The sequence below is a fragment of the Topomyia yanbarensis genome, chromosome 3 (assembly GCF_030247195.1).
Source record: "Topomyia yanbarensis strain Yona2022 chromosome 3, ASM3024719v1, whole genome shotgun sequence".
Lineage (NCBI taxonomy): Eukaryota > Metazoa > Arthropoda > Insecta > Diptera > Culicidae > Topomyia > Topomyia yanbarensis.
This window is the reverse complement of record NC_080672.1, coordinates 323,238,138-323,259,647: the sequence shown is the minus strand read 5'-3', so window position 1 is coordinate 323,259,647 and position 21,510 is coordinate 323,238,138. Positions and strand designations below refer to the sequence as shown.

The 21,510-nt window shown below is 38.2% G+C and overlaps 2 protein-coding genes across 2 annotated transcripts; one reads left to right on the top strand and one right to left on the bottom strand.

Moving 5' to 3' along the window:
• Nucleotides 1-2,156: 2,156 nt before the first annotated feature.
• On the bottom strand, nucleotides 2,157-6,429 carry LOC131686734 (THO complex subunit 4). Its single transcript, XM_058970671.1, has 4 exons — nucleotides 5,963-6,429; nucleotides 4,821-5,052; nucleotides 4,547-4,744; nucleotides 2,157-4,379 (listed from the first exon to the last, which is right to left on the bottom strand). Exons 1-4 carry the CDS (start codon nucleotides 6,203-6,205, stop codon nucleotides 4,252-4,254), a joined length of 801 nt encoding a protein of 266 aa, XP_058826654.1. The 5' UTR covers nucleotides 6,206-6,429; the 3' UTR covers nucleotides 2,157-4,251.
• A 3,650-nt stretch (nucleotides 6,430-10,079) lies between these two features.
• On the top strand, nucleotides 10,080-13,481 carry LOC131686733 (RING finger protein B). Its single transcript, XM_058970669.1, has 4 exons — nucleotides 10,080-10,961; nucleotides 11,053-12,334; nucleotides 12,417-12,556; nucleotides 12,624-13,481. The coding sequence occupies exons 1-4, from the start codon at nucleotides 10,427-10,429 to the stop codon at nucleotides 12,797-12,799; spliced, it is 2,133 nt and encodes a 710-aa protein (XP_058826652.1). The 5' UTR covers nucleotides 10,080-10,426; the 3' UTR covers nucleotides 12,800-13,481.
• The last annotated feature ends 8,029 nt before the right edge of the window (nucleotides 13,482-21,510 follow it).

Below are 21,510 nucleotides of genomic sequence, written 5' to 3'. Positions count from 1 at the left end.
TGTTCAAAACTATCCTGGCATTATACCATTTTAGTTGTTTGAAAAGAAAATCCAGAGAAAAATTAATACATACTGACCATAATCGCAAGTCAGTCCCATGTTCTATGGGATTCCCTATCTACATGTAGAAAGGGAATCCCATAGAACATGGGACTGACTTGCGTTATTTTCATTTTCCGTTATATCTCAGAACAAGTTTTTTGCAGTTGGGCCGTTCTTGCACTGAGACTTTCATTTATAGGAATCTGATCTACTATGCACCATCTATCTATCTTCTATCTATCTATTCTATCTATATAAAAGTCAATGTTTGTATGTATATGATTTATGGGCTCGCAAACGGCCTAACCGATTTCCGTAAAAAAAATTACATAGTAGTCATTTGTTATGGAGCGTGTTTGTGTGTTATTGGTTGGGGATTATTTGCTTGCCAGATGGCGCTTCGGAACAAATTATGTCTTCCTCCTATTCCGTTGAAATTCGCAGCAACGCGCGATGGATATTAGCTAGTTATTCATATTAAACATACTGTCATTACCAAATCTTTAGTTCTGTCACTAAGCTAGTGTTGGATTCCGATGAGACGAAGTAGAAACACAAAGTGGCTTTCATCGATTTCGTTTCTGAGTCCACAAACTGTATACGAGCTCATCCACAATTCATCGCAGGGTAAAGATCATTGTACATCACTGTTCGCCCTTTCGAAACCCGCGTTGGTATTCACCGACGCAGCCTGCTATCTCTTAAAAGCGACATTGGAGATCATTATACCTCGTCAGTTCCTATTTCTTCTTCCACTCCGATTGTCCCGATCACGTAGGGCATTTATTCATACCGCCGGTCACTCCCGACTCTGTCCTCCCCAACGGCCTTACCGTTTTCAGCTCTCAAATAGACTTTTGCACTCGATCTACTGTGGAAGGATCCACAGCTTGCCCATCATTCCCAATCTTCATTCTGTTTATGTCTTCTGCACTCGTTTGTTCTCTCAATTTTATTGCATTTAAATATGCTCCTTCCATCTGGCAGCTACGCCTGTGCGATCTGTTAGTAGATTATCGGTATACATAAAAATGCTTGCTAACTTTGAAATTAAACAATTTGAAACCTTCCCAAGAAAAAACTGATGCGTATCAGTTTTTTTTTATTAAAACGTTAAATCCAATTCCATCATTGAAATCACGATGCCAGCTCAAGCCATTGTTTGAAATGATAGAGGCGAAATACACGTGCCCATGTGAACTGACTTGTTCTAATCGCTGTTGCTTTGTGCAAAACTAACCAATATCTGCATCACTTCGAATAAAGTCCCAACTTGTCCTTGTTTCTGCGCATCGAATGTTAGTAGATTATCGTCCCGCAGCTGGGCTGCATTTCCTCCTCATATTGTAGTTTCGTAAAACTTTTTTTATCGTTTACTGTTCTGAAGTGTAGCCGCTGCATGAGTTCGGTTGCTGGTCGGATTTTTCTGGCCGTTTGCTGTTTGGCAGTCACTCAGCATCGAACCAACCAACCCGCTGATTTCGACAGTTTCATAGTCATCAAATAGGGCGGTGCTAATAACGCAATAATATGCTCGCTCACGTTCAAATAGTACGAACCAATCGTGACCCATATACTAAAATTAATTATTTTACGGAATGATACAATTACGGCGCACATTTCCGAACAAAAACCACGAATATCTAGTTATTTTTGTACGATAGACATTCGCATTCTAGAAACTTATTTACAATAAAACCAACTACCTAAAAGATGAGAACATCTCAGAACTTTCTAATGGAAGTAAAACTAAAAAAGAAAGACGATTAAAACAATTTTAGAAAAAGTTCAATAGCTCGGTACCGGTTCCACTTTAATAGAACTATTTTATTTATCAAATTCTTGTCATTATTCTGTATTTCTATGAATTGATATTTCAACCGAATGTGGTTCCGATTGTCTGACTGTCGTTTAGTTTTACTGTCGTTGTTGGGAATGCGAGTCAAATTCGTGCGAAAAAGCAATTCGTTGAAACGCAATGTATGGTTGTATCATTCCTCAAAAAATTCCTAGGGGGGAACCAAATATGCTGCATATTTCTATTATCGTTAATGCAGACGAGAAAATAAAGGGAAACTCCAAGAGGCCGCAATGAACAAAATAGAAAACAAATGTTTTGTTGTTGGGCAATTACATAGCTTTTATTGGGACATTATCCTGCAGTATTATTTCATTAAACTAAACATTATAAGCTAACTGATGAGCCTGTTTCAAAATAACATATATGCGTCTCCATTTTTTCGGTTGCTTGTCCGTGATTTACTAATTAAGCTTGTTGTGGGGCTTTCCGGCAGATTGTGTGTGTATAGGGGTTTCAAGTACAAAATTTCCGGCTGCTGCATTAGTGTTTAAAACAAACTGTCACTATGAGTTAAATTAATGTTTTGTTTGTGGCGCACTTTCCCCTTTGTCGTAGTATATTTTTTTCGAAATAAGTCAAACTACAACGTTCTCATTCCTTAAGAATTGAATTTGCCCCATCACGGCATACAACTTTTTTGACAGTAATATTTAACTAATCCATTTAATTATTAATTAAAAAATAATCATCATATGTTCAGTCTCGGTGACTCAGGTCAGAGATCCAACCTTATAATCCTTTCTTGACTGAAACGCGTAACTCACAGGTATTAGTTGCCTCACTAATTGATGAATCGTGGTTACGCTGCTATTTAACTCCGTGATTGTTATTATCTTTGAAAACCATACTGACATTCTATTTTTTTTATTCACTTTTATTTACATCGCAACAAGCTATAATCTGCTTGTAGCGTCTTTGTTTGTTGTCAGTAAGGTCAACGTGATAGGGTCCTTACTCTAAATTTTACACAATTGATGTGTAAGAGATCACGCGCACAGTGGGGCCAGGCCGGACAAAACCCTCAAATTTATTTTTCGATTTTCATACCTTTTATATTTTTTTTTCATGAATGTAGCGTACCTGCAAATGTATTTATCAAATTAAAGTAAATCAATTGAACAGTAAAAGTGCCATATTTTCTTCAAACTAAAAAATATCTTGGAAATCTGCAAGAATTTGAGAAACAAGTTTTTTCTACTTCATCCCGCTTCGATAGGTATAATACTAAAATGGCAATTCAACGGTTTGGGTTTTCCTTATATCAAATAATCTCAGAAACTTATTGGTGTACATACATTTTAAAAATAATCAGTATTTAAAAAATTACCGATGAAATCAATAAAGGCATGCTGTTTAAAACAGACTGTTTTACATTCCGAGTGTCACCGTTTTTATCTGTAAAAGCATGTTGAATGATCTCGGGCCATATTCTTACCGTCACGTCACATAGTGATTAGAAAAATTTCCTTCTGGCCACTAGGGACCATTAATTAATTACGTAACGCAAAAATTCCTCAAAACTGACTCCTTCTCCCCCATGCAACAAATTTCTCTATCCTCCTCTCCCCTATTACGTGACAAATGCATTTTTTTTTCTTCAGTAAATCATGTTACGTAATGTTCTTACTCCCCTCCACCATATGTCACAACATGTCACATATTGTCGTAAACCGGGGGGAGGGCGGTACGTAATTTATGAAAGGCCCATTAGGTAACATGACTGTGAGAATAAGAATCCTCTTCTAGAAGTTCTATGTAGAATTTTATCTAGCTCAAAAAATAATAAACTAAACGCCGCTCCTCGCCAAAGGTTGAAGTTTGATAATTTTTAGAATTAGTTCCTTTATGGAGACAGACTTTCTATCAAACAGCCTAAGAAACGCATCTTTTATAACTATTCCAAATGCATACTTTCAAAAATCAGTACATGAGATTTTTTTATATAGCTATTAAAGCCTTGAAATATATTTTTTTACTAAAGAATACAAATTGTGTTGAACGTCGACAAACAACTTTAGAAAATTATGATTTTCTATTCGCCAAATATCATTAAATCGGAACCGCCCTGGTTAAATCATAACTAGGGACTAACCTAAGTTATCAAACTGTCTCTGTTTACATACAAATTTTCTGAACTGAAAAGTTCTTAAATTCACTTTTTCGAAATAAAAAAAAAACATTTGGAGCCTAGGTTGTCTAACTTTTAAATTGGCGTCTAATTTAATCAAAATCAAATTCACCAAAATTACCCATAGATGACACTTTTCAGTTATTTACATCTACTTTTGAGGTATTGTCCTGCTTTTCTATGGAGTGGATCCACTGTGCGCTGTGTACTCTTGATATCATTACTTCATATCCTTGGTATATGCGTCCAACTCAGCGTCCAGCTCTTCTGCGGTTTTGGTTTCACGTTGCTGTCGGCGTGGACCACCTCCACCGCTGCCTCCTCCCCGACGACTCGATGGGTTGGAACCTATGAAGATTGATAACATTTTGAATATTTTGTTTTTCTAACATTACGACACATTGTTAGCATGTGTCTTAGATAAGTTCAATAATGCAACGCTACACCGATGTCATAAACGACCTCGAATGTCAATTGTACAAGGCTTATTTGCTACAAATATAGTAGGCACTCACCTCTAGGAGGTCCACCGCTACTCTGTCTCCGAGGGGAACGGGCAGGCCCACTGGAGCCCAATCGTGGTGTCCGCGGGATCGGAATGTCTGATGTCGCCAACTGTATGCTCATTGGCCGACCGTCCAGGGGTACTCCGTTGTATTGTTTCATCGCCTTGATAGCATCGGCCCGACGTTCAAAGATCACATCGGCAGTGCCTGCACAAAAAAAAGAATTAATTAAACGTACTGCACATTTAAAATTGCTCGGCTTAGAAGATAAACCCAAACTCACCCAAGGATCTTCCCGATCGGTCGTAGTGTACCGAGGCATTTTTAAGAGGCCCGAAATCCGCGAACAACTCGTTGATGTCCGACTCTGATACGCCAAAATCCAGATTTGATACCATCAGTTTGGTGCTACCCAGTCCTCCGGGGCCAATTATTCCTAGTCCGGCCGCTGCCAACAGGCGACTCTTGCGAGCTCCCTCGTACATATCGTGCTTCCATGCGCTGTTCATGTCACCCTGTGAATGTGGTTGGTTTTGTTTTGGATGTGGGAATGGTGTTGTGATATTAGAATTTCGGGTTAAGTGACTCGTAAAGTTCCACCGCAGTAGCAGCAGCCCTTAGTAGTTATTCTCTCTCGCTCTGCTTCCGGCCGCCAACGGCGGAACAGAATGGGGAAGAAAACCGTTCGGAATCACTCATGTTCTTGATATAGATCTTTAATCTCTCCCAGCGCCATCCGGATCTGTAAGCCCATTTACGAAGAATCGACAGACGGCAGTTTAAGAAAATCCTCAAGACATCTCATTTGCGCTAAATCATGGACCATTACAGAAAAGTGGTAAATCCTAGGTTACATCCAGTGATACTCTTCAACTTCAACAGAAAACCTCTTCCAGATCTGCGCTTTTCGGAAAGATAAGCACATATACGTGGTACAAATTGGGTATCATGTAAAATTGGTAGAAAATACGTTGACGCTAAGGTAACCCCTTTTTTGGAAGAAACAAATATATAAACACTACTAATTTTTCAGCATTTCCAAGCTCTTCCCAGAAAAACGTTCAAAATTCATTAATCATTTCCCGAGTATAAAAACAAAACAAACCGTTAAGTAACGGTTCACGATACCGGCACGTCAAAAATGACTTCACACACACTAGCATCTTTCTGTTCGTCCTTCACTTGTCTTCCTTGTTTTTCACACGAAGCCGGCGCTTCTGAAGAATGTCAGACGAATAAACCTCGTCCGCCATTTTGTTTTTTCCCAAACTCGGTAGATTTTTGTAAAATTTCGTCACCCATGCTAGGCAAAAAATAACACCCACGTAATATTTTCGCGAAGAAAAATAACACGCTTCTTCACTCCGTATTCGATTAACAGTTCGAGCCAACTTTCACTGTCCATTTCGGTCAACCACCGCTTACCCGTGCGTATTTTGATGATCGCTGGATTCCACCACGATTGCGTCCCTTGAGGACACCACCGCCGCCCGATGGGCCACGATTTGAGCGGTATCCTCCACCGACGGACCCATTTCGACCACGACCTCGAGGGCCGCTACCATTACTATTACCGTTGCGGAACGGACCGCCACGGCTACCACCTCCGCGTTGCGGGCGCTGTGATTTTATGATATCATCCAGACTCATTTCGATTTTGTCCACCATCTTGATACTGGGTTGTTATGCTTGGATTTACAAATTCAGAAAATGAAAACGGATTTAAAACTTTTTCACAAGAAATTTGCACGCGACGCGATTGTTTGGTTCAGTTTTATAATCGAGAACGCTGAGCGCAGCACTTAATTTTCGGACTTTTGCCACGATTTCTACGACTGACCGAAAATTAACAAAAGCGACCGAACTACGCTACGAATGAAGATGATATGATGCGGGCAACACTGAAAAAAGGTGAAGCAAATGAAAAAGAGTTCACTCGTTGTTCATGAATTTTACACGCTGAGATAAAATTACACATTTTATGAATTAAACTCAAAGAAATTAATTACTTCTCGCGTAGTTTTTGAGAAGGGCCAATAAGCACACTGTCGAAATTCACTTTGAGAGGAACTTCTGGACGAGAAATGCCCATTTCAGTTTGAAACAGTCATTCGTCAAGTTTGAAATTCTCGACAAACATATGATTACGGCCTAAAAGCCAACTGTCAAAATCCACTTTGAATGGAAATTGTAGACAAACCGTTGCTAGTCGAACACAGTTCACAACAGTTTATGAAAGAGAAAACTTTTCTCTTTCATTTACTACCAACATCTGTGATTGGCGTGTAACGGTTTGTCCGGAATTTCCATTCAAAGTGGGTTTTGACGGTTGGCTTTTAGGCCGTAATCATATGTTTGTCGAGAATTCAACTAAACGTTTTGTTTGTTTTTTTTTTCAAAAAGGCCTGATGCTTCTGCATTTTGTTTTTCTTTAATATTGTCCGTTGGGTTTCCGAATAAAAATGCAAAGTAATAAAATCAGTACTTTCACTGTGACAGTAATTTCTACATTACGAAAAGAGTACATTTTAATGTTTCTACAGTAAATTTTAATATAAAATCGACATTTACAGTAAAAAAGAGAATTACTTCAAATCTTAATACTTCGTTCACAATACGAGTTAAAACGTGTTTTAACACTATCTTTATGACAGTTTTCTTGTTGTTAATTATTATAACATGTTTTAACTCTGTAGTGTGAACATAGTGTAACACTAATAAAATCAATTTTCAATAACATTTCATATAAAATTTTTTGAATGACTTTCTCGGCGAACGGTAAAATCACAGAGAACAGACGTCCATCTTCAGCATTCAACTTGTGTAGAATCTCTAACGGTTTCGAAGGTAGTTGGGATATCCAAACCAGGTGCGCTACTGTCGTCATGTTTTTTGTGGCTGAGTTCGACAGAATTGACAGCGGTTATTACTCTACCCAGTCAAACTAGTCCGGAACCGGTTCGGGGTTCCAGCATGAATTCCAGCTCAAATGCATCAACCGATAGAGCCGGAATCGGTTGTTTTCTTTGAGCAAGATTCCATACTGAATCCACTGGATTTCGAACCGGTTCCGGAATGGATTTGACGGATAGTTGTGATAGGTTGGTGTGGCGGCGCCAGTGTTTATCGTATATTAATTCAAATGTTTACACACGTTTTTTAAATATTTTTGTTCGATCATGGATGTCTGTTCTCTGTGGTAAAATTGATTACTATTGCTTGTGGCACTAAAAACTTCCTGAATAAAAATGTATAACGGAATTACAAAGATTTTCTTTGTTACATCACAATGAAAAACTGTGCAAAAGAATCAGATATGATTCAAAATGTACAATGAAAACACAATAAAATTTGTTGTTTCTACAATCAATTTCGTTGTAAAACCGATTTTTACATAAAAAGGGCGATGTAACAGTGAAAAAACGACCTTGTTTTACATTGTTTTAACAATGATTTTATTTGCTTTTTTACAGCGGATTTACTATAAAATTTTATTTCTAGAATAATTGGGATTTTAATGAAATCATTTTTTTCTTGTATTTAGTGATGTCTTTTTTTATTCGATTAACGCAAATAATCGATTAATTTCTAAAATAATCGAAAAATCAATAATCGATTACAAGCTTTCGGTATAATCGAGCAAATCGAGTAGCTGCTATCAATTAATCGAGAGCATAATTAATGAAGGGTGAGCGTTGAAAATGAAAGTCGCAGAACAAAAAATATGACAAGACTCCTCCAAATTTTTCAAAATGTATCCAATGACCTTTTTTTTGGTTGACAAACTAAGATTTACAAAGTAATCGATAATTGATTATAATCGATTATCTTGGTCGATTATTCGAATGCATTAATCAAGCTCTCAAAAATTATTCGATTGATGGATAATTTGCAAAAATCAGACATCACTACTTGCATTTATTTTTATTAATGTTTGAATCGCAGTATGTAGATGCTTACCCTAATAAAACAAAATTATAAACAGTCCAACGACTCCACATATTATTTGGATTATAGCCTGAACAGGTCGTTAGGCTCTTGGATCATAAGATGAAATAAAAAGTTAGCAAACAAAACCTTTAGCATTTGTGGCAATATTGAACCATACTTCTATTTACTTTATACATGTACAAGTTCTGCCGAATATTCTCGTGACATTTGTTGCCTTTTATCCTCGCCTTTGTCTTTTTTGATAATCGACCACGCAGGCCAAAAACTGGCCCGGATCAGTTCACGATTGCCAGCCTGTAAATAGAAAATATTGAGCTAGATTTATCTTATACAGTCGTGATTTGCTGGTTGGACACTTTTTATGGACCGCTTTTTAGTTGGACCTCCGCTAGTTGGACCATTGTCCAACTAAAAAGTATCTGAATGTCAAAATCTTATGTCAAATTTACTATGACAATCAATCTGACAATTATTAGAGATGTGAATAGATGAAATGACACTACTAACGTCTCCTTTGGAGAGTTTTTGACATCTGACTGACTGACGTCCAACTAACGAATCAAATTTGTTAGTTGGACAGAGGTGTGGCCCAACCAGCGAATCACGACTGTATATCACATTATATATAATATCTCCTTACCAAAGTTTTAAAAACTGGAAAACGTTCCACAAAGCGGTCAAATGGGACGCTATGGTGAAAAAAGTGCGTTTGAAAATAATATCAAATAAAATACACGAAAAATCGAAAAATGTCATTTTTGTGTAGAATCTTACCAAAGTACTGAGACCAAAACATTGATGTTACTATAAAAATTGTTGTTAACAATAATAACTGTTGTAAATCCAATGTTTCGACTATCAATTCCGATGTTCCGTTCTGTCCGGGTACCGCTCGCCGGCATGTATTTTAACCAGCCTAGTCGCCATTTCGTTTACTGGGAATTAGGTTCTTTATGACGATTTCGCTTGAACCCGAAACTGAGTCAGGTTCTAACCCCAACCGCTGTCAGTTCGTACATTTTGACAGCAGTTGGCGTTAGAAGCTGACTCAGTTTCGCTTCAAACAAAAACCACATTACTGACACAAACCTCACTTTTCTTGACAGTTCGCTTGTACTGTTTACATGGACTTAGAAAAATTTGTGGACGACTAGATTCGCTCGAAGCAAATCGTCAAGAATTTTTCTAAGTCCATGTAAACAGTACAAACGAACTGTCAAAAATGAACACTCAGTTCATTTGTGACGTCAGCGTAAAATATTCACTTAGGCAATCCATTAGACGTTTGTTTGACAATTCAGCGGTGGGTTCTGTCAACAAGTCTACTCCTGCGAACAGAAAAACTCGTCCGACAAATAACTTTGTTAGTCCGATTCGTTTGATGTTGGATCGAGTCAACGATATTGTTGGACGTAGCTCCCCTCGGAGTAACGTCAGAATAAGTAAACAAGAAATAATCAGCTGATCAGAAACGTCTCATGGATTGCCTACTTGTTTGGAACATCGCGAGATTCATTTTTTCCTTCCGCACATCTTTATATTTATACCATTGTCTCTGGTATTCAGGAATATTCATTAATCTGTCATTAGCTCAGTCATCCTCGCAGTCATTCTCGCAGTCATCAGAAAAGTGTTTTCGTTTCGTTTCGCAATTTTTACTATGATTTTGTAAAATTCGATGGTTTTAGTATATTTCTAATCATCCGCGACTGTTTAAGGAGTTTGTTTCCGTTGAAGTGGAAACTTTTACATTCCAGTGGGAAACATGATTTCATGGCAGGGTTCAGATAATATCAGTGGAATCATTTTGAGTAGCTTTGTGAACAGGACTGGAGGATTGCTTTTCTGCAGCATCTACCGGATGACGTTGCTTCTTGCGAAGTGTTGAGAAGTTTATTTTTAATTCTAGATAAGTAATTCGACATCAGTAAGCAGAAAATGCCGTGCGAAAGTTGTCACGCTCAATTTGGTTTGATTACGCGAAAAAAATCCTGCTACGAATGCCGACGATTGTTCTGTCGGAATTGCTTAGAAAAGCGCCAGGAACGGATCCTGTGTCACAATTGTTTAATTTTTACGAAGCGTCCGCTTTCCAATGTGGATCTTGGTCAACTGAAGGTGAAAGATTTGATATTCTTTCTTCAGTCGAAGCATATTTCCACCTCCGGTTGTGTGGAAAAGGATGACCTGATTAATCTGGTGATTGCTCATGTAAATTCCGGAGCAAGCAGCCCGCGAAGCCCGGTGGGTAGTGCAGGCAGCGGAAACGGTAGGACGTTTAATGTAAGCTCAGCCTCATCTACGGGTGGAAGCAGTGGTGGTGGTGTTGGCGGAAGGAGCAGTCAGTCTGGAGGTTCCTCGCGATATGGTAATTTTTATGCTGCCAGTGTGGAAAATTGTACGAATACGTATGATCAAATTAGAAACACTTGCCAAAATTTGTTTACGTCCATCACCGATAAGCTGGGCACCGGTAGGTAGTAGAGCCTAGATTTGGCTTTGAATTCTCTTGTTTTGTATTTTTCAATATTTCTAATTCTGATCACTTCGTAAATACTCCACAGAGGAAAATCTACGTCAGCGGGGACAGGCAGGAGAGAATGTTTCCCAACAGCCACGTTTCGGAAGCAACGATGTATACCGAGTGAATTCTCGGCAATCCAACAACGATAGTAGCCAAGCGTCTGTTCCGGAAGCTACTGGATCAGACGCTGGTCGTACAACCATTGTACCAAATGAAGGAAACTTCTCGTCGACCAATGGTAATACTAGCGGCGGTAGTGGCATTACTAGCGGAGCAGATTCGAGTAGCAATACTTCATCCGTTTCGTCCCCAGCTGGTCGGCAAGGATCTACTGCAGCTCGGTTGGAAAACGTAAATCTATCACTAAGTGCTAGAATTGATAATATGCTCGCATCAGATGCAAATCAGAATGGCTGTGAATGTTCGGATGATGAAGGTGAATTCGACGAAAAGGAAGCGCCACATAGAAAAGATTCTGCCAAGTCAGAAGACAATTTGATCACAGCCGGCCCCAGCCAGAGTACAATTGGTCATATGACGGTTCCTGAATCGAAAACCGACACTTCCTCCTCCTCGTTTGACGAACTGAATCAAGAATGTATCAATTCTCTACCGGGACCACTAGTGGACGATACGGCAGATGCTGACCGTTGGCAGATTGTCAATTCCGTTTTGTCTGGTACTGTTACAATGACCGAAACCACAGATGTTCAAAAATCTACAGAGAAACTTGTAGAAATCCATTCCCGTGTTGTTCCTTGCTCCAGTCAAATTCATAGGCGGCGATCTGATAGCTGTCTGATTCTTGAGATGAAACAAATTGGACCCACGCCGACAAATCCAGTTCATGAACCGGTCTCGGCAGCTCATTCTAGTCAAAGTCAAGCCACGGTGTACACAACCAACAAGTGCTTTAGGTGCGGTAAAAGACGAAGCAGTATTCGAAAGCAACTGAAAAAGTTCCGCAAACAGCTGGAAACGGCAAGAGGAGCTTCGGAGATGGCCAAACGACAACAGTTGGAAGCGTTCCTTAGCTACCTGGAGCGTCGAAGTAAGGGTTCTTTTGAGCTAACCGACAGCGAATCCATTACGGAGGAACCAAGCAGCAGTTTGGCGGAGATAGAACCAAACGGATCAATCAGTGCGAGTATTTCGGTGGTATCACAGCTTCGAGCAGAGAACATGCCATCAGATGAGAGTCGGTTACATTTCAGCTATCCGCAGGCGGATGGGGACGAGGCTGAGAGCATCAATATCTACTCGGCTGGCAATCAAGAGTTGGCCAGCAAGAGTCACATCAAACTAAGCGACATTAAAGAAAGGTAGGGAACGTTTGTTTCTTAGATTAGTTGAATAAGACAGTCAAACCAAATTTTCAATTATGTTTTGCCTTTGTCAATGCAGCGCTGATTTGGACATTCTTTCGGTCAAACAACTGAAGGAGATTCTGATGCTGAACCGTGTCGATTTTAAAGGTTGCTGCGAAAAGCCGGAGCTCCGTGAGCGCGTTCTCCGGCTTTGGCGAGATTACAAGTCCATTCCATGTGAGAAACTAGTTTTCGAGTTTTATGTCATCATACACATTTGGACAAGCCATTTTATTTATTTCAGCTATCGAAAAACTACCGTCGGATGATTTGTGTAAAATTTGTATGGATGCACCAATCGAGTGCGTGATCCTGGAGTGTGGTCACATGACCACGTGCACGGCTTGCGGTAAGGTGCTCAGCGAGTGTCCCATTTGCCGACAGTATATTGTACGAGTTGTTCGGTTCTTCCGGGCGTAACGGACCCGCCATGTAAGTGTGGTACGTATCGTTCTCTGGTCCGTCACTAGTCCGGGGGAATCGAAAATTTGCTCACATCAGCGGACAAGTCAGAGATTTAGGCTGATTAAGGGAAAATGTGATTTATGAACTAAAAGTGTTTGCAACAGTAGTACTACAACAATAAAAAGAAATATATAAGGGCGAGTTGCCTCTGACCGTGGTAGCAATGAAATAGTAGACCGATTTCAACTTTAAAAAGTTGCATGTAAAATGTTGTAGATAGCAAAAGATGTGAACGACAATTGATTTTAATGTTGACCCTACTTATCTGAATATGGTTTAACTTCCTCGAGTATGTTTATTTTTTTAATATTCCTCAGAGAACTGCGTTATATTTAGAATAAAAAAAACACTTATCTTTAGGAAATGAAAACTAAATTTGTTTTTGATGTTATTTATGAACAAAATTAATTTTGAAACTATTATGACGATGCTACCTAATGGCCTAACAGGCGGTAATAGCATTACTATTGACTATCCTCAAATATAAATAAAAATAGTAACGTTTCTGATACTTCCAATGTATGATAACTAGATTCGTGATTACAAAACGGTTGCTAATTGCAAACATTTCCGAGTTTTCCAAGCTACAATTCAAAGTATGTAATGTTCAACAAATTGAATAAAATGTACAAACGCATGTTTGGCGCCTCATATACCTGAAACATGTCCGACATTTCCCTTATCTTGCCGCGGTGATTGCGTTAGTCATGCAGACACCATTGCGATAAGAGAGTGATGGGCAATATCGTCGTTGTGGTGACCACCCAGTACTACAACCCTGTATGAATCGCATACAGGCTGGGTATTTTTTGTTTACAGTTTTACATCGACTATCGGGTATAGCATAGACGGGTCGTCAAACGGTGGGATAACAAAATTCTCACAAGTTTCCTATCTCATGCCTCCACGCGAGTCTAAGTCTATTGATGACATTTGGTTCTTAGACCGGCGACGACTGAGTGCCTTCTGCCGATAGTAGCAGAATGAGAGGGTGCGAACAGATCTAGTCGAGAAAACATTGCCGTAAAAATGAATAGTTGATCGGAAATTAGCCCCAATACGAATAATCTGACTAGTATCTATGATCACGGGTCAATACGTATTGAAAATTCGCCGCGTCTGTTTTATGAACCTAATTTCAAGCTCCGTTATTGCTAACAAGCCCGTGCATCAGGTTAATAATCCTTTATATTTCCCTTCAGTGTTCGTTATTATCGCTCGTATACTTGTATTCCACAAATCGGATATGGAAAATAAGAAATACTTTCCTTGATTTATAACATCTCGCGCTATTTTTGCCTGTATAATGTGTCACTCTAGCCTGTATAATGTGTCACTCGGTAGTTTTCAAGCCAATAAATATATCGTAGAGAAGAAGTAGCGAATTCTGTCCAAATACTGTTGCAATAAATAGTGATCCGGCCCATTACGCAGGTAAGATTAGCTTTTCTAGGCAATACTCCCACGGTCGGCCGAGTGGAGTTCAAATTGCTTTTGTCTAGGGAACATAGTATACTCTCGGTAGCCGGCTGCCCAGAGTTTAAAAAAAACCAAAAACTAAACAAGATCTCTTTTTCGAGTGATCGTGCACTCGAAGACTAACTAAACAACCACGTAATAAAATATGCTTTACAGGTCGCATCGCTTGCTTGGAGCGAATCCTAGACCTGATACCCTTTCAAACTACCAACTCCGCGACACCTATGGAAGAGTCTGATGAATCGTCCTTCCGTTAAGTAGGTGGAGCATCAACACTTCCTGTCTACCTTATCCTTTATCCTTCCCTGTGAACGATGGAGATGGGGGCGGCCGGCAATGATGCATCATGCTGTTGAGGTTTTAATATGGGTCGAATTGGTATGAATTCCTACTTACCATTTCCTAAGCAACTCTTATTAGATAATCAGCAGTCAAACATGATGAAGTCAGTGTGCAATCCGCCAAAATCATCGTCACAACGCAACGCAACGCAACGACTATCGGGTATAGCATAGACGGTTTAAAGCTTGTGGCCAGGGTTGCCAAAATTAAATCTGTATTTTTGTCCTAAAAAATCTTTTCATCTGTATTTGCTCCTCGAAAAATCTGTGTTTATATCTGTATCGAATCAGTTGAGTAGTTTAATCTTTTGCTGGATTATCTATCGAAAATATTAATTCCTGTGGTTTAAATCAGTCAAGCAAGGACCTGTTTACATTTTCATAAAGAAACACTACAAATCGTTCTGATATTTTACATCCAGAAACTTTAACTTTATCGAATTTGCACAATGGAAAAATAATTTTCTTCACTTAATGATTTGCGGACAAAAAAATGTGATATAACAAAGTCACAGAGCAATACAATTAATGTTTCTGGAAGCAAACTTCAGCCAACCGTTTTCTGGGTGCTAACCTGAGTGTATTACAAACCTTTACCTTTCAGAGTGAGTGACCACTCTCAAAAATGAATGTATATTTTAATATAGAGGTTATATTGTAACGACATATAATTAGCAAGGGATTGGAAGGTGAAGTATTTTTCAAATATTAAGAGCCATAGTACTCAAGGGAGAGCGAGGATTTGAAGTACCGTAAACCGGGGTGACATTGATCACTTTTCGAAGAAATCATTGCATATTTTTAGACGCAACACATTTTTTTCAAGTTTAATATTTTCAAACCATGTACTGATGTAAGGAGAACAAGATTGGATGGTTTTACATAAAATTGTCCGCTTACAGCTATTTTTCCAAAAATGATTTCAAGTTGATGTCCGTTTTTGTATTCCGGGGTGACTTTGATAACCTGCATGTTCACCCACATTAAGTTATTGATGTCAATGTTTTTCATTCAAATGTTTGGTTAAACTAATTCTGGGAAGATACTCATTGTTAAATACATGTTAATTGGTATTATACAAAGTATTCAATGTACTGTAAAATTCGAGTAACCAAAATTCGTATAATTTGTGTCCAACTAGAATAAAAGATTCGGAAAACCTTTAAAACTGCTAAAATTGTTTTATTTCATTGCTTTATCAATGTACAAAATGTTTCATCCATTTTAACACGTTTGAATATTGAACAATAAAAAAATGTTGCGAGTTTAAGCTTAAAAAAAATTGAAATAATTGCCAACTAGTTTCACAAAAAAATTGTATTTAAAATAAACAAACTCTTAAAAGATTTACTTGATACATCCCACTTTAAAGGAAAATAAAATCTCGCTTGTAATTTATTACTCTTGCTCAAATCTGAGATTTATTTGCTTTATAAAAAATAGACACTTTATGAAGCTTCGTAAAAATAAGGTAAAGTCAAATTTCGGTTTTTTGTAGTTTTTGTACCCAAAAACCGAACAAAATACTCAAAAAGTATAACAAACAAGTATTTCATAATTTTAGAGTGAAAATCATTTCAAACTAAAATGATTCGGAAGACTATTCTAGTTTAATAAGCGATCTACGAAAAAAGTTTCGAGTGATCAAAGTTACCCCGATGATCAAAGTCACCCCGGTTTATGGTAAGAAAGTTTAGAAAAGCGTGGAGTAGGGTCAATGAACAAGCTTAGAGTTTCCCGGCTATTTAACTCTTTGTCTTCTGCAACGCAGGAGTCAGGATCTTTTGGCATTAAATGCGAATCACCTGAGTCTGCGGCATGTCCGGACAAGCGTAAAGTCAATTTAATGACTTATGCTGTCGGAGCCGACAAATTATATGTCGTTACAATATAACAAAAAGGAAAAAGATTGACTCACTATAAGTCGTTAATAAAAAAGGAAAAAAAATAATATAGAGGGCTAAGCTGAGAGAGACAGAGAGGAATTATTAGTGAAACTGAAAAAAATATTTCTAAAAATAGTTTTTGTAACATCATTTTTCAAAAATCTGTATATCTGTACATACACGCAAAAATCTGTATATCTGTGCATACAGATTCTTGGTCTGAAAATGGCTGAAACATCTGTATAAATACAAATTATTCTGTATTTTTGGTAACCCTGCTTGTGGCATTAAAAACTGAATTCTAACTGCACTGCGCACTTGCTATTTTTCTATTGGCGATTTGCGGCAAAGCCAAAATTAGTCATGCGACACCTATGATTCAGCTCATGAACTGGCAAAGTGATACAGTTTGCTTTTTTTCACCCGTAAGTGAGTCGTAGCTTACAACAAAATCTTCATTATCTTCTCGGAAAAAGCTTACCACTGCCAAAATATGAATGAAACGAGTAAGAAATTTAGTTTTATTTGCAATTATTCTGAAATTACAGCCATTTGCAACTATTTCACTCATACATTTCTTCGAAATGTAATCGGGGTATTATTGTGGTTATGAAAAATCGTTCCATAAATAAAGTTCCAACTCGAAACCGAGACCCAATCAGTACCAATGTCAAACTCCTTCATATTTTGAACTACGTAGGAGATTCAGTGAAGACTATCGGAGAGAAGGATCGGCTGTGCATGATACAAAGCTGACACTTTCCTATTAGCCGGATATATTCTTTCCTCGCCTGATCTGGAGAGTTTCATGAATTTACACCATCTCATGAAGGTTTAGCTTAACTTAGGACGAACGGGAAATGCTGTTGCGGCGGCTACGGTGCTCAACAAATTACATTTCGAAACAGCGCGCATATAACTCTGCGAATAATATTAGAAACCACTAGGTTTTACACTCTTTTCGCAAGATGTTTACTCGTCATCTTATAAAATGATGCTTTTCCTTCATTTTCATAAACAATTATCAACAAATTGATCGGTAATTTGGTGTTTAAAAGTCATTTTTTACCAATGTTTACAGAAAATATATGCACTATGACAGAACAGAATCAAATCAGTAACACTTTCCTTCCAGCGCTATCTGCGAGCGGTTTCAACGTAGAATCGCCAATTAAATTCTTCTCATAGACTGGTTAGTTTGACTGGTCTGTCTTTGACTGCACCGTGCCGGACAAGTGTGAATCCCCGCATTTGATGTGTATGAAAGAACAAAGGTGTCCATGAACGGTATTGAACCGTCACTGAACCGGATCGGAGTGGTGTAAATTCGACTTAATGCGTTCCATTTACATGTACGTAACGAATTGTAACGTTTCACGCCGTACCAGTGACGAAAACCTGATGTATCGTGTAAAGGACGATTCAGACGATACATCAGCTTCCGTCAACGTCAACGGAACGTCACCGTTCCGTTAAGATAAGTTAGATGCGTTTCTTTTGTGCCCGTTCACACGTGCCGTACGCCAAAACTTTCCGTGCCGTTGATGTTGTGTGTTTTGTTTCGTTCAGGCTAGAGCCTTGTTGTCTCTTGCTGTATTCAGAAGCCATATTTTCTTCTGCATTGTTCGTAACGGTTAGTTTTCCAGGGCGGCTTGTTGGGCCTTCCCCAACCCCCTGTCTCACCGGAGGACCATCGTGTCAGCTCTGTTTACACGGTTAAATAAAACAACCTGCAGAATAAGTTCTTTTAACTTACTTTTGAGTTGTGCATCGCTTTCGCACTTATTAGTGTTGTCAAAAACAAAAAGAGAGATTCGACTCAGTCGAGGTCTTCCGTGGAGGAAGGTACTTTTGAGATGTTTGGGGTGAACTCAAAATTAGGTAAATTCAACTTAAATTTGAGTATAAAAAACCTATCAATGAGTTGTAATTTTTGCCGTGGTTAAATGGAAACTACCTTCAACACGGTTTACCTACTTTTAAGTTTCCCCTCGATACCACGAGATTGAGTCAAAGGAACTCAATTTTAGGTAGTTTTTCGTTTCCGTGTAGACACCCACGCTGACACAAGGACGATACATCAGCCGCCCCTAACATGGGGAACAGGCGCCTGGATAGACTCACCCTCCGAAAAGAGGAGCCCCCTTCCCTGTCAGCATACGACCATGGTCCCACCGGGTTGGTTACCCGATCTTTCCTATGGTTACTCGTACCCAAGCTGGCACCGCGGGGAGGTAGGGATAGGAGGTGGCGAACCACCGGGTCTATATTACGCATTGCCCAGTCATTTATCAACCAATGTGTGTGAATGCCTTAATTTAACTATATGGGTCATTCCAAGCGAAGTGATCAAAAAAAGATGCAAACTTGAAATCGACCTTCACGGACTTGAACCAAATTTGGAGGAATTGTTCATCTAGGGCCAATATATAAAAACCCAAATTTTTGTGACAATTGAACCACCCCTCGGGTCATGGAAGCACCCCCCGTTTTGGCAAATTGCCTAAACCCTTGATTTTCTTTTGATCATATCTCCGGTTACATTTACTCTACACTGAGCAAAAAGCATCTGAGAATTTCATAAGTCTCGGCATATGAACCAACCTTCTGACTATGTCGTTGAACGCTTTAGAATGTCATAGGCAGGCTTATGAATTCATTTATCTTTATTCATGCACTCCATAGACGTACAAATAATGTATTTCATAAAACAGTCTTATGACTTCGCTCCAATATATGCCTTTAAGAATTTCATAAGTTTTTCTCATGAAACCCATAAGAGATCTGTTATTGATTCTATAAAATTGTATTTTGTTTTTCATAAACGTCACTTTTGTGAAAAGTTCATAATTGTTTCTTATGAATTCAGTACTGGCCTGGACGGCCAACTACACTGACGCAAATCTACTTAAGAAGTTCATAAGTCGCAACTTATGAAGCTACACAATTTTGATTTTATTGGACGCTTATGCATTTCATAAGTTCGCCCTATGGAATTTATAGACGTATGTAATGATGTTCATAATCGTATTATTGTGAAAATGTCATAATTTTACCATATGAAATCAGTGAAAATAGGAAACTAGGCATTTTTGGAAGTGGATTTAATTTAATGTTCTTTTTTCAAATTTGAGGACATGAAATGTAAGTAAATATTCTTCGTAACTCATTGCTTCATATTTTACATTACTTTCATAAGAAATGTATTGAATTTTCTTAAACTTTCAAGACTTCTTTTTCATTCATTTACAGCTTATTGGAAATATTGTGAGACTTCACAAAGTCATCAAAACATCAAACTAGAGATAAGTGCTCTTTATTCATGTGAATTAATTCGTTTGAATAAAAAAAATATATATTATGAAATGAAAAATATGATGCTGAGTTTATATTTTCTCGAACTAGCGCCATATGATATATCTATGGATTTCATAACATCTCATTTATTAAATTTATATTCAAGCATAATGATTTACATAAGCACAGTCGCATGAAAGGTATAAAGATGGCTTAAAAATTTCATTAGCATGACTTATGAAAATTCTAAGTGACTCGATGGCCATTTTTTCCTCCGAGTCATAAGTCAAACTTATGATTTTCATATGGGATACTTGTGGCGCCGAATCATAAGTGATTCTTATGGAATTCATTAACTAATCTATGTGGAGTTGTGTTAGTGCGAGATTGAGGTTAAATCGGGTAGTTTTTTTTGCCAAATGAGGTTAAATCAGATGGCGAATTGAAAACATAGCTTTATATGTATGTTGTCTATACACATTGCAACTGTGTTGGTGTCCTAGACGTCAAATAAGTCAATTAGTTATTAAATAAAATAAAATTTTTATCTCGGTGTAGAAAAAATATTTTTTTTTGCCGGTAGTGCTGCCAACTATGCGATTTTTTCAGTTAAATATTAAAAGTTAATTTTTCTCTCATTACATATATTTTAATTTTGAAAATTTTAATACCATCGCGTTCCTCAGCCATTTTTACATAAAAAACACTTATCATCCCAATATAATATGAGCGCATCCTGAGATATACCATTTTGAAGGGAAAAACTCGCATTTCGTTGCTATTTTAGAAGTTTTCCATAATAAAAACCAGTTTCATAAGTAGTGTTGATTCGCGAAAAAAGTGGAAGTGTCTTTCGGGAAGAACTGTAGAACAATTCGGCAGACGATCAGCTTCAGAAACGGAAGATCCCAGGATGGTGGGGTGAATCCCAGTATGAAACTGTCTAATTTGAAGAATTTCGAACCCCACATTTGTTGCCGGAACAATATTGTCTCAAGCGACGGATCATGAAGATTCGACAACGTTCATCCCTAAGAAGTGACATCAAAAACCTTTAAGCAAGGACGAATTTCACAAACTCCTTTTTTTCGCCTTTTTATATCTCCGTTATCTATGAAAACTGTTTCGGTTCCGAGCGTTTTCCATAAGTAGATGATAGGACTATTATGAAATAAAAACGCTTGTGAGGACGTGGCCAGGTGTGGGGAGTTGAGCGTGTCTACGTCATTGTAGATCGTTGCGAAGTCTGATATGACAATGGATATGCTCAATTCTGCAACTCCATTCCATCTACGATTTGTGCAGGTGTTCGTGCTATGCTATGCTATGTAACTATAATTATAGTTATAATACGATTATAGTCGTATCGTCTATCGTGTGAATCTTACTTTTATTGTAAGAACCGTATATCTGTCAAATCAAAGCAACGAACTGTTTTATTTTCATTTTCTGATACTACCCAGGTAACCAACAAGCATTAGTGTATGCAGTAAAGTAGCGTAAAATTTGCATTTCGGATGCCTCTTGCCGTACGCTAGCATTCATTATGCATAACTGTTGTTAATCAGCATTCGAAAAACTGTTTAAAAACTTCTTGCCACTAAGCAGCATTCTGAATGCACAACAGCAGTAAAAAAAGCATTTTTATGGCACAGCAGTAATT